Source organism: Somniosus microcephalus, chromosome 5, assembly GCF_052327205.1.
Source record: "Somniosus microcephalus isolate GS21.2 chromosome 5, FLI_Smic_1.0, whole genome shotgun sequence".
Lineage (NCBI taxonomy): Eukaryota > Metazoa > Chordata > Chondrichthyes > Squaliformes > Somniosidae > Somniosus > Somniosus microcephalus.
Window position 1 is genome coordinate 89549715 of NC_140991.1, and position 12899 is coordinate 89562613.

The 12899-nt window shown below is 42.7% G+C and overlaps 1 protein-coding gene across 5 annotated transcripts in view; it reads left to right on the top strand.

Moving 5' to 3' along the window:
* The window catches only part of ankib1a (ankyrin repeat and IBR domain containing 1a), a 101054-nt gene that overhangs the window by 15693 nt on the left and 72462 nt on the right, over positions 1-12899 (top strand). For all 5 annotated transcript variants that reach the window (XM_085987963.1, XM_085987967.1, XM_085987966.1 and 2 more), the window contains exon 3: positions 1167-1428. In XM_085987963.1, the coding sequence (XP_085844089.1) occupies positions 1241-1428 (188 nt within the window). In that variant the 5' untranslated portion in view covers positions 1167-1240. The remainder of the gene's footprint in view (positions 1-1166; positions 1429-12899) is intronic.

The following is a 12899-nucleotide window of genomic DNA, read 5'->3' on the forward strand; positions in this document are numbered from 1 at the left end:
ACATGTTAATTCTCCTGATCTGCCTGTCTCCATGCCAATTTCCATGTGCCTCGGGCAATAATCCAGAGATTATTACCTGCTTTTTAAGTTAGCTCTTGACACTTGATATTCCCTCAGTAGGACCTCATCCCTATTGTTTGTTCCGACATGGACCACAATAACTGGATTTTCCCCCGCCCTTTCCAAATTCCTCTCCTTGCCCCTTCCTATCTTTGTAACTTCTACAGCCCCAAACCCCCACCCCAAAACACTCCATTCCTCTGTCTCCAACCTCTTGTGCAGTCTGTTGCCCCACCATTGGTGTCTGCTTCTTCAGCTGCCTAACTCCCTAGGATTTCCTCTCTAAACCTTTTAACCTTTCCTCCTTTTAAGGTTCTCCTTAAAATCCATCTTGTTGACCAAACATTTGTTCAGACCTTAATATGTCCTCCTTTGGCTCACTGTCTCTTTTTCCTTGTGGAACAGCTTAGGACATTTTCTGAACTATAGGCACTTTATAAAATCATTGTTGATGACAATGATGACTGATCAAGTACTAGAACACAACTTTAATTGGTCTCATCTTGGATTGTTAATCTTTGCAGGTGTTACTTTTTTTCCTTCAAAAAAGAGTGAGTCAGGTTAAGAGTTAATATAATTTTAAAATGCTTCATTGAGAGTTTTGGAACATAAGTGTACTAATAATGAATTACAGGTCACCACCAGCGAACTCTATATCAGGAAGTTGTGTTTGCCTGGCACTTGACTCATTTTTGCTCAAATGGTTGTCCGTCTATTACCTGTGACCGGAAACAGAATTGAGTAATGCGTAACAGAAGATTGCAGGCTCAAAAATCTCTGGAGTAATCTCTTTGAAAGCAGTTTTTTCTCTCTCTATGAGCTAATAATTTTAAATTGATGCAACAACTGATCTTGCTTCAAAACAAGTAGTAATGGCTATTTTGAGAGAAAAAGTGAACCTGACAGTGCACACTTTTGTATCTGTGTTATGATGACTTATTAAATGTATAAGGTAGTGACTTGAACTGATTATTGGGAATGAAAGCTACTTGTTATGTGATTGCTACATTCACTGCTTGTTTAATCATCAAGAATAATTTGAACAGAGATGTGAAAACATTGTTTCTTGACAGGGGCATCTGCTTAAAATCTGTTGTTTTTCATAGGATGTAAAGCATGCTCTTGGAGATCAGCATGTCAAGTGGCTGAAGCTGAAAGTGCCAACAATTCTTAATAAAATATGGGGAATACCACAACTAAATTTCGCAAGGCGCTCATAAATGGCGATGAATCCTTGGCCTACCAGCTATATGAGAGCAATCCTCAGTTCAAAGAATCTCTGGATCCAAATACCTCTTATGGGGAGCCCTATCAACATAATACTCCCCTTCATTATGCTGCCAGACATGCTATGAGCAAGCTGTTGCGGTGAGTATTCAACTTAATTTGTGTTTGAAGGTTTAAAAAGCTCATGACTTGAATTTTATAATAAAAGCAAATTCACTACCTAAGCATATGTGTCACATTTGTAGTTCTGCCCCGTGGAGATTGCTTTGTCCAAGTGATCCTAACTAAATATGTTTTACACCAGGGTTTATACAAAGAGTTTCGATAAGTCAAATTATGGAGTGGTAGGTATTGAATTATCTCAATCTAAGTGCTGACTTTTGATAAAATATGCAGGAGAATAGGGTTGGTAAAATCTCTTGCAACACAGTTGAAGGCAAAGCTGATGAAAGGGGAAATGGATTGAAAACAATTTGTTTTTGTAGCAGTATTTGTCGTATGCATGGGATGCTCAAAACATAGAAACATAGAAGATAGGAGCAGGAGTAGGCCATTCGGCCCCTCGAGCCTGCTCCGCCATTCAATGCGATCATGGCTGATCATCCAAACTCGGTACCCTGTCCCTGCTTTCTCCCCATACCCCTTGATCCCTTTAGCCTTAAGAAATATATCCAACTCCTTGAATATATTTAATGAATTGGCCTCTACTGCCTTCTGTGTTGTGGATATACTTGGGGAATAATGTTTTTCCTTTTCAAACTTTGATTTCTTCACAATCTATTTGTAACTTTTAGGTTACCTATCCATTGTATTTGAGCTATTAAAACTGACATTTTCTAAGAATTGGCTCTTGCAGGAAATTTGCAACAGTTGCATTAAAAGAGGCTTAATAATATCTATGTAGGGCATTTTGAGGATTTATCGTATGTATATTGTGACAAGGGATTCTCCAGTATTTACTCCAGCCAAACAGCACAGATCACATTGGGTAAAAACATAAAGTATATTCAGAAAAGCCTGCTCCTTTCAGAGACTGTCCAAAATTTCACTTGTATTTAATTAAAGGAGAAGAATTTTTACACCAGTACTCTGATTCCCAGAGGTAATTGAGTGAAATTCCATCTCCTGTTCAGCTGGTAGCTCTGAATCAAATTTTTTCCTCCTGCCACCCCCTCCCCCCAAAGAAAAACTGCCTCAGCAGTACAGGAGCTGTTATGTTGAGTATTTCATCTGTCTTCCTTTCTCTGTATCCTCAAGTATTTTCAATCAAATATTTATCCAGCTTTTTGCAGTAATTGAATATAGCATATTGCTGCTGATCTGATCCACATATCCAGTACTCTGAGGGGAGCTATTATGGTAATTACCTATTGTTTTCAGGTTCATTTTTTAAAATTATTGGAATACTACTTTCCTGATCGTGCAGTTGGTAAGATATTTCCCCGCATAGTTTGAGTCATAAAGATTAGTAAGGTCCAGGGATTCAGTCCTTCTATGCTGAGTTAGCATAGGGGCACTTAGAATTGGCACTGCAATCCTATGCTAAAAAGGGGAAAAGTCATTTGGAGTTTCTGCTTGTGATTCAGCCCCACCCCCTCCCCACCTAAATGATCAAAAAGCCTTGAAACTTTGTCCTGCCTTATACATGAAGGCTATACATGATGAGGTACTAGAGTGTGGCTGACATCCATGGAACTGTACCCTGGCCTGAGTTTGCATCTTCAGATGGCACGGGAAGAAAATAGACATCTAAAGAATACTGAAGTGATACTTTGCTCACGCCTTCGATGAAATGGGGAATTAAATCTGTCCCATGAACCTGGCACAGAAAGTACAATACTACACTCTCCTTTTGACTAAGAGTAATGTAGAGTATAAGCTACCATCCATTTGTGTAAAACTGGATCTGCAAAACTTATTTCCAAAAGGAATTGGAGATCTGTGCTGCAGAAGGAAAACTTAAACTTCAGAGATGTTGACAGATGTTAAAATCAAAAGATAATTGGTTCCTACAGTTAGTCTACTATTACGAATACAGCTTGCTTTTCTATAGTGCCTTTTAAAGAAAAAAAATCCCACAGCAGTTCACAACTGGAAATAGCCTGGGAAAGGGAAGCCAAGCCACAGAAGAAATGGTCTTCCGCAACCGGTGGACACAGAATAACCTGATATAATTTGCTAAGTTTCCTTTGTTTTATTTATAATTTGGGTGTTTATTATTTGTATCGCTTTTTAAAAAAAAAAATAGGCACTTTTGTTAGATTAATTTTATTTTGTTTGATACTGGAGGTGTCATCCTAATTGTCTGATGAAATGAGTAGAAAAAATGCAGGATTTTGTAGCTTTTAAAGGAAGAGAGCAAAGCAGAGGGGTTTGAGAGTGCACCCAAACTTTCTGAAGGCTCTGACACCAAATGTGAAGATGAGAGGGTAATACTTGGGAGACAGTAGGTCAGCAAAGACAGGAATCATGAATGAGTAGGATAGGACATGGTGACTGCATTGTCAACAAACTGGAGTTTGTGGCAGGTGGAGCATGGGAGGCCAGAAAAAAGCATATGGAATAATCAAGCCCAGTGGTGATTAAAGCGTGACAGTGTTTCAGTGTAGAGGTGGGCAATTTTACAGAGGTAGGAATAAGCAGTCTTGACGATAGATAGGATTAAACAAGATGCTCAGGTTTTCCACAGCCTCTTTCAGTCTCGGCAAGTGATTGGGAAAGGGGTTGGGATGGAACCAGTGGTGAGGGAGTAGAGTTTATGGTCCAGCCAAAAACAATGGCTTTCATCTAGCCAATGTTAAATTGGAGCAAGTTGTAGCTCATCCATGACTGTCAGAAAGGCCGACCGACAGCACGGGAGGTAGTGGACAGGTAGAACTGGGTGTGAACGCTGACCTCATGCCTGCGGATGATGCTGCTGAGAGTCAGCATATAGTTAGGGAAGTGGTCCAAGGATAGAATCTTGAGGGACTTCAGAGGCGACACTGAGGACAGAAAGATAAGTCACTGCTGGAGATGCACTGGCTGCATTCGGATAGAAATGAGTGGAACCAAATGAGCAGTGTCTTGGAGCTGGACATTGGAGAAGATTGCCATATTAAATGCTTCACAGGGGTTGTGGCCGACAGCAAGGGTTAATGTAGCATGATAACAGTCACCGAGAGAATAGTTTATGACTTTGGCTATGGCTGTTTCGGTGCTGTGAACAGAGCAGAAACTAGATTGGGGATTTTAAATAGGAAGTTTTGAGAGAGATGGGCATGAATTGGGGTGGAGATGATGCGTTGCAGCACCTCTGAAGAAAGGGAGGTTGATGGTTAGAGAGGCCAGTAGGATTTACGGTGGATTTTTTGCAGAGAAGTGTGATGACTGTGCTTAAAGATGGTTTTCTGAGGAAAAGGAACCATTTATAATGTTAATCAGCATGGGAGCCAGGAGGTGCCATTGGGTGGTCAGATGTTGAGTGGAAAGAGTACCTAAGGGAAAGGAGCTGGGACACCTGGAGGAACAGTAAGGAGAGGGCGTGGGGTGGGGGATTGGAGAAGGTTGAGAGCAGGGGTGAGAGGAAGAGAAGGCAGAGGCAGCTGCATGGATGGTTTTAATCATATTAGATGGGCATGTTTGGGCCAAATGCTGGTTGATTGTCCTGTGATTCATAGTGTTTGTGTGCTTTTTTTTGTAGAGCATGGTGATTTGTCTCAGATTAGGGTTCTTGACAATTGTAACTACAAATTGGTTTCATAAAGGTTCTGTTTGCTTCACTAAATATCAAACATTAGTGGTTTTGCATATCCGTATTTCTTTTTTTAAAGTTCAAGCGAGTCTGGAGTGATTGCTGGTAATCAGAACATATTGATCTTTTTGGGATAACTGAAATTATTTGAGTAAAGGTCATCATTCATTGAAGACCTATTATCTCTGTTATGGATTTTATTGGTGGGCCATAGCTGGTATCGAATCTGATGGATCAAGTGGTCACTATAAAATACCAATTGTTCCTTTGAGTGTGACAGCACAATAATTAGCTTCCCTGTGCTTCAATTTCTGAATCCACCTGCTGCAATGTAGCTTCCCTTTGTTGGCTCCTATTCTACTTTGATACTTGCTGTTTATGGGCATTATTCCAATTTCCATTCTCAAGATCCTGAAACCTTGCAGCTGTGGTTTACAGTAAATGTTTGATATCTTCTCGAAGCAGGAGTGAGGGAGGAGCAAATCACTGAAAAATAGAATTCTTTGATTTGGAAGAAACTTGGTCTTGATTGTACCACCAAACTGAAACCACCTACTTAATAGATCGCAGAATGAATGTCAAGATCTTTTTCTGTGACGCTGTTAAGAGTTTTGTTTAAAAATTCTTAAATTTATTGTATTAGCTTTAATAGTGGAAGGAAACTTTAAGCTACCCATTTAAATTACTTAAACATACAGTATTGAGAACTTGCAAATGTACAACTTAGAAGCAATAAAGAATACAATTCAAGCTAGTTTAACTAGTTAAGCTGAAAATGAAGCTACCCTGTGTTGAATACTTTGTTTACTACAAGAACAGCATCTGCTTGCACTTATATAGCGCGTTTAGCGTCAAAAAAACATCCCAAGGCCTAATGAGACAAAAATGGAGGCTGAGGATAGGTTCTTAAAAGACGCCAGAGGCACTGGTGCAGGGGTGAGAAGAGAAGCCATTGCTGGAGATTATTTGGCTACAATTGGGTAGGTAAGAGCGGAACAAAGTGACGGCAGTCCCACTGAGCTGGAAAACGGAAAAGAAGCGTTGGAGGAGGATGGTGTGGTTGACTGTCGAGGCTCCAGAAAGGTTGAGATGGCCAAGGAAGGATAATGCACCATGGATTTTTGACGCTAAATGTGCTATATAAGTGCAAGCAGCTGCTGTTCTTGTAGTAGACAGTGTTCAACACAGGGTAACTTCATTTTCAGCTTAACCAGTTAAACAGTCATAGAGGATACAATTTGTGACTTTGATTAAGGTCACTTAGTGCTGTAGCAGGGATGGAAACCTGATTGGAGAGATTCCAACATGGAGTTGCAGGAAAGATGGACACGGATTTGGGAGGTGACCGTATGATCAAGGACTTTGGAGAGGAAAGGGGAGATTGGAGATGGGCAGTAGTTTACAAAGGACTGAAGGTCGAGGGTAGGTTTTTTTGAGGAGAGGAATGATGAGGGCAGTTTTGAAAGGAAGCTGAGGCAACCATTTAAAATGTCAGCTTGCATAGGGACCAGGAAAACTGTGTATGGTGTGGAATAGGTTAATCCAGAAGAGTATTTCAAATTGTGTAGGACAAGGGGTCACTGGTTTAAACTAGTACAACAACAACAACTTGCATTTATATAGCACCTTTAACATAGTAAATTGTCAAAAGGCAATTCACATGGGGTGTTATCAGACAAAATTTGATATCCAGCCAGAAAAAGATATTAGGACAGATGACCAAAAGCTTGGTCGAAGAGGTAGGTTTTAAGGAGCGACTTAAAGAAGGAGAGAGTGATAGAGAGGTTTAGGGAGGGAATTCCCAAGCTTGGGGCCTAAGCAGCTGAATGGTGGAGCGATGGAAATTGGGATGCACAAGAGGCCAGAATTGGAGGAGCGCAGAGATATAAGAGAGCTTGTAGGGCTGGAGGAGGCTACAGAGATGGGGCGGGGTGAGGCCATGGAGCGATTTGAACACAAGGATGAGAATTTCAAAATTGAGACGTTGCAGGACCGGGAGTCAATGTAGGTCAGTAAGCACAAGGGTGATGGGTGAATGGGACTTGGTGTGAGTTAGGACATGGGCAGCAGAGTTTTGGATGAGCTCAAGTTTACGGAGCGTGCAAGGTGGGAGGCTGGCCAGGAGAGCATTGGCATAGTCGAGTTTGGAGGTAACAAATGTCATGGATGAGGTGGTGGTGAGGTAAATTTGTGTCGTCCACGCACATGTGGAATCTGACGTTATGTTGCCGAGGGGCAGCATGTAGATGAGAAATAAGAGGCCAAGGATAGATCCTTAGGGGACTCCAGAGGTAACGGTGCGTGAGCAGGAAGAGAAACAAATTTAGGATTGATATCGGGAAGTTTTTCTCTCTGTAGTAATCAGCACCTGGAATGTACTCCCACATGGAGTAATAAAGGCATCATCCCTGGAATCTTTTAATTTGCTGCAGTTGAGGGACTTTAGAGGTCATTCTGCATGGATGAAATAAGATGGGGCTGAATGGCCTTCTCATCCATTGTGATCTTGTTATTGTCGATGTAAATGGAATTTTCAACAAGGTTAACAAAACCTACTGGAGATGGATGAAGGCAACTTCTTGTAAATGTGTGGGGTATGCTTCCTTGATGGCTCAGCTGATTATGGTAATCGCACAGACCAGAAATATCCCATGTAACTTATTACCTAGCTGAAGGCTTTTTCATCCATTAAATGCTCACTCACTTAATGTGGTTCAGTTTTATTACCTTGAGTGGGTCTAATGGGCAAAAAATAATGGACGACGCATGTATATTTATATTTTTGTGAAACTGCAACTGTTTTAAATGAGCAGGTATATTTAATTAAAAATCATTAGGTCTTTTGTTGCAGCTCTGCTAAGCTAATGTTTTAACTAATCTTTTTAAGGCTTTAAAAGGAACAGCGTAAATAAGAAAACAATCATTTCATCTTTTTAAAAAAAAAACACTGGTACGACTTAAAGATTTTTTGGAGAGAACCTGATCCCTTTTCAGATTTTATGGATCTGTCACTCCTACTTTGAAGTTAACTGTATACCGCAGGGACTGGAGTGCATAGTGGACATTGGTAATATTAATTAACTTTATAAGTTTCCTTTGCTTTTTAATAGTTTTGTTCTTTATTAGTTGTGCCCCTTTTAAAAAGGGACACTTTTTTGATTGACCCTGGGGAAACCCTGGACACATGAAAAAGCTAGTCAATTCATCTGATACAGGACCCTTTTCTCAATTCTTGCCTCCAAGATATCTCATTTCCCCGCACCGCCACCCCCCCTCCCCGACCACCCTCTTTTGGGTGTGGAGGGGAAGAAGTGTCTTTGAAGAGGGAAAGTATTTGGTTCCTGTTTGCCACTAGGCAGGTATTAAGAATTTTAAACTGACACTTTACAGTTTTAAAACTTGGTAATGAATGCAGCATTTTTTCACATTTAGAAGCTTTAATTTAATCATTATGTTGTCCTTTTACCATCACTACTACTATGAATTACATTATTGCAGTAACTAAAATCTCCTCAGCTGTTTATGTTTAAAGCATAACTCACTCCTACCTGCCTGTTGTTTCAGCGAGGAGCAGCTGGCGATCTGACATCATGCGTGTTTTGAATATGACTCTAGCCGGCAGCTATCTAATCAGCAGAAAAAAATAACTTTGGAGCTGATGTTGAGCGAGTATGAGAGTTGATGAAAACATTTGTGCTGACAGTTTTGAACTGTCAATTGTTTTTGCTTTAAAAGCCCTCATCAAGATCAGAGATGTCAGTGATACTGGGGAATACAACAGTTTTTCCACCTACCGTTGAGCAGTGCCCAGTCAACCTTGTGTACAAAATCTCTGTTCCTGTGCCTCAACTTTAGCAGAGTATCATACATTGTATAACATTTTCACTGTTTCCTTCAGCCATAGGAAGCATGCAGCCTGATGTTCAACCACCTCTATTGTACCTTGGTGACGCTGCAAATTTAGTGCCACTTCGTGCTGAATTAACCTGAAATTTGTACTGTGGCCTCGAGCCCACTTGGAGCTGGGCTGAGCCTGCAGCAAACTTTAAAAAAAAATTGGACCCAGGATACAGGGAATACTTTAATTCAAGCAATCATGGAAATGAAAGATTTTTTTGCCACTGCCTTGTACTTAATGAATGAATAACTTGCAAAATTAAGCTGTATAATGAATTAAACTATATTCTTGGAGGGGGAGAGAAACTTGTTATACTTTTATTGCAGGTGGTAATTTTGCAGGCAAATACTTCTGATGTGAATTTTTTAGTACTTTAGTGGTCCAGTATTTATTAACTGTTCTACCGTTTTTCCCACTTCTAGCAAATAAGCAAAAAGTAATCTTTACAAATCTGTTTAATGTGAAATAGCATGCATTTTGTTTACTTTTTCATCTGTAACTTGTTTAACAAATTCGACATACCGTGATTGTACTGGTCTCGCTAGAGGTGCTCCTATCTAGTTATCCAGCCAGCTAAACACGCATTCAAATAATTCCTCAAAGCGGGTTTGCTGTTTTGAAGCTTTACTTGAACAAATTTGTGAAACTGTAAACAAAGACAAAGTATGTTTTGTACATAGAACTGAGTACTATACATTAAATGTTACATAAGATATAAACATATTTATAACAATAGAATAGACTAATTGTACAACTAAATAGCACTGGAGCTAAACTTCGGCAACTAATAACTTCTTATAGACCAAGTATTGTCAAAATACTACACTGACAAGGTTGTTCTCATGTTATTAAACGAAGATACTCACAGACATTGCGTCTTGCCTAGTGTATGAGAAGAGATGGAACAGAATTGAGAATCCCTCATGTAGCTTTCTTCATAACTTTGCCAGGTTCTTCCTGGAATACTACTTCCGGGTCAAATAACCTAATGCTATACACTAACACTGCTATACACTAACTACCACTAGAGGGTGCTATCTGCATGTAATAAGTCAGAACACTCCCCGTCTGGGGTCGTTAGCGATTCCACATAATCCTAACTCTACTTGTCACTGGAGCCCTCTGGCGACAAAAGAAGAACCACCTCAGAGAGAAGACCTTTGCTGTTCCTTCTTTGACGACTCTCAAGTCCACCTTTCTCACTCTCCCGTCCTGGCTGGGATGGGACTTCACGATGATAGCCATAGGCCACTCATTCCTTTTTGCCTGACTGTCCTTCATCAAGACAACATCTCCTTCTTTGAGATCTGGCCTCTTGTCCTGCCACTTGCGTCGGCTCTGCAATGTGTTGAGGTACTCCCGTCGCCACCTGCCCCAAAACGTGTCTGCCAGACTCTGAACCCGTTTCCATTCTTCCTTGAAGAGTTCTCTTTCCCCAAACTCTCCTGGAGGACAAGGGGAAACACCTGTCTTCTGGGTCAAAAGCATGGCCGGAGTGAGGATGAGGGGCGATTCCGGGTCTGAAGACACGGGGATGAGGGGCCTTGCGTTCATCACGGCGGTGACCTCAGCCATCAGTGTGGTCAAGACTTCATGTGTGAGGCACGACGATCTACCTTGGAGAAGCATGCAGTCGAGGATGCGGCGGGCAATGCTGATCATGCGCTCCCATGCTCCACCCATGTGGGATGAGTGAGGTAGGTTGAATACCCAGGTACATTTCTGCTCTTGGAGATACTTCTCCACACTCTCTGAGCTGGAACTTGATCCATCCATCTTCAGCTCTCTGCAAGCGCCAACAAAGTTTGTGCCGCAATCCAAGCGTATTTGCTTTGACGGGCCTCTGATTGAGAAAAACCTTCTCAGAGCCTTTATGAAGCTGGAGGCGCTCATTGTTTCTATAACTTCGATGTGTACAGCTCTTGTGGACATACATGAGAACATCACCGCCCACCCCTTGCTATTGGCGTGTCCTCCTCTGGTGCGGCGTAAGACCACGTCCCATGGTCCGAAGACGACGACCACCTACATAGGTGAAAGGTGGTGCTACTTGTAGCCGCTTGGCTAGCAGATCTGCCATCTGTTAGTGCTCTGTCTTCCCATGGAGTTTCTTGCAGGTGACACATTTGAAAAGCGTGCCACTGATACATCTCTTGGCTCCAACCAACCAGAGGCCATCTGCTCTGATGGCACCTTCGGTGAAATGTCTGCCCTAGTGCTTCACAGCCTCATGATGATGACGCACAAGCAGAGTGGCCAGGTGATGACGACCTGGAATGAGGATGGGGTTGGTTGCATTCGTTCCTAGTTGAGACTGCGATATGCGTCCACCAACTCTGAAGTCCGTCGGTGTCGACGATAGGATGCAGCTTCCGTAGACTGCTGTGAGGGGGTAGGTTGCGTTCTGCTGTTATGCACTTCAACTCTCCTGAGTAACACTCGTGTTGGACGCTCTTCATCACAAGGATTTTGGCTTTCTTGAGCTCCTCTTCAGAGGGACTCTTACGACAGATGTGCCATCCATGGCAGCTACTCTCTTGTGTAAACTGGGAGAAGGTATGAGCTATGTGGGTTAGGCGTGCTACTGTCTTTGAGAGTGTTCCATTTGGAGAAACGCTCGAAGCGTTTGGTGCTCATCAGGTCCTTAGAGATTTGAGTAACGTTCGCTGTGACTTGTGGGCATATCTCGGAGTCAGAAACGGGGTTGAGGAGGTCGAATGACTTGAGTTCGGAGGAGTGCAGGGACTGATCCTGAAGAAAAGCGGGTCCTGACAGCCAAGTCGTGCTGCTGAGAAGGGACGCTGTTACAGATCTAGACCCATGGTCAGCTAGGTTCAGGTCTGTGGGGACGTACCTCCACTGGTCGGGGGATGTGGACTGTCTAATACATTGGACCCTGTTGTTCACGTATACGTAGAACCGTCTACTTTGGTTATGGATGTATCCTAGCACCACTTTGCTGTCTATATAATACGTGATGCTGTCGAACTTCAGATCAATCTCCTCTACTATGAACTCTGCAATCTCAACTGCTAATACTGCTGCGCACAGTTCCAATCTGGGTATGGTGAGGTCTGGCTGCGGTGCCAACTTGGCCTTACCAAAGACGAAGCCGAATTTGCTTTGTCCATCTTGAGTGGTGACCTTCAGATAAGCCACACCTGCAATGGCCTTAGCGGATGCGTCTGCAAAGACACAAAGTTCTTTGAATTGGGCATTTGAGGGAGAGAAGGACGTATAGGAGCGAGGTATTCGGATCGCCTAAGTCTTGAAGTGAGTCTCGCCATCTGTCCCACTCTGCTTCCATCTCTCCAGGGAGGGGTGAATCCCACTCTTCAGCGCGTGTGGAGAGCTCCCTGAGGAGCAGCCTGCCTTGTATGGTGACGGGCTAAGAAGCCGAGAGGGTCGTATAGGCTGTTGACTGTAGAGAGCACTCCTCCTACGTGTGAAGGGTTTCTTGTCATCTAAGGCTTGGAACGTGAACGTGTGTTGCTATGTTCCAAGACACTCCTAGGCTACGCTGTAGGGGGAGGTCATCAGTGAAGAGGTCTAGATCTTTGACGTCCTTAGCACGCTCTTCAGGGGGGAATGCCTCCATCACTGCTGGTCTGTTAGAGGCTATCTTGTGTAGCCTGAGGTTGGATAGTGCAAGTAGTTCCTGAGCTCGTCCAAGGGTACTGATGGCCTTTGCTTCGGTCGAGAATGACTTCAGTGCATCGTCGACATAGAACTCTCGTTCGATGAACCCTCTCGCATCACTGCCAAAGTCGTCGTCTTCTTCCTTGGCAGCCCTCCTTAGTCTGTATATAGTGACAGCAGGGGGCGGGCTATTCCCGAAGACATGGACATGCATTCTGTAGTCCACAATGTCTCTGTTGGGGTCGTTGTTGCGATACCAGAGGAAGCGGAGGAAGTCTCTGTGGTCTTCTCTCACCACAAAGCAGTGAAACGTGCTGGATATCGGCAGTGATGGCGACAGGC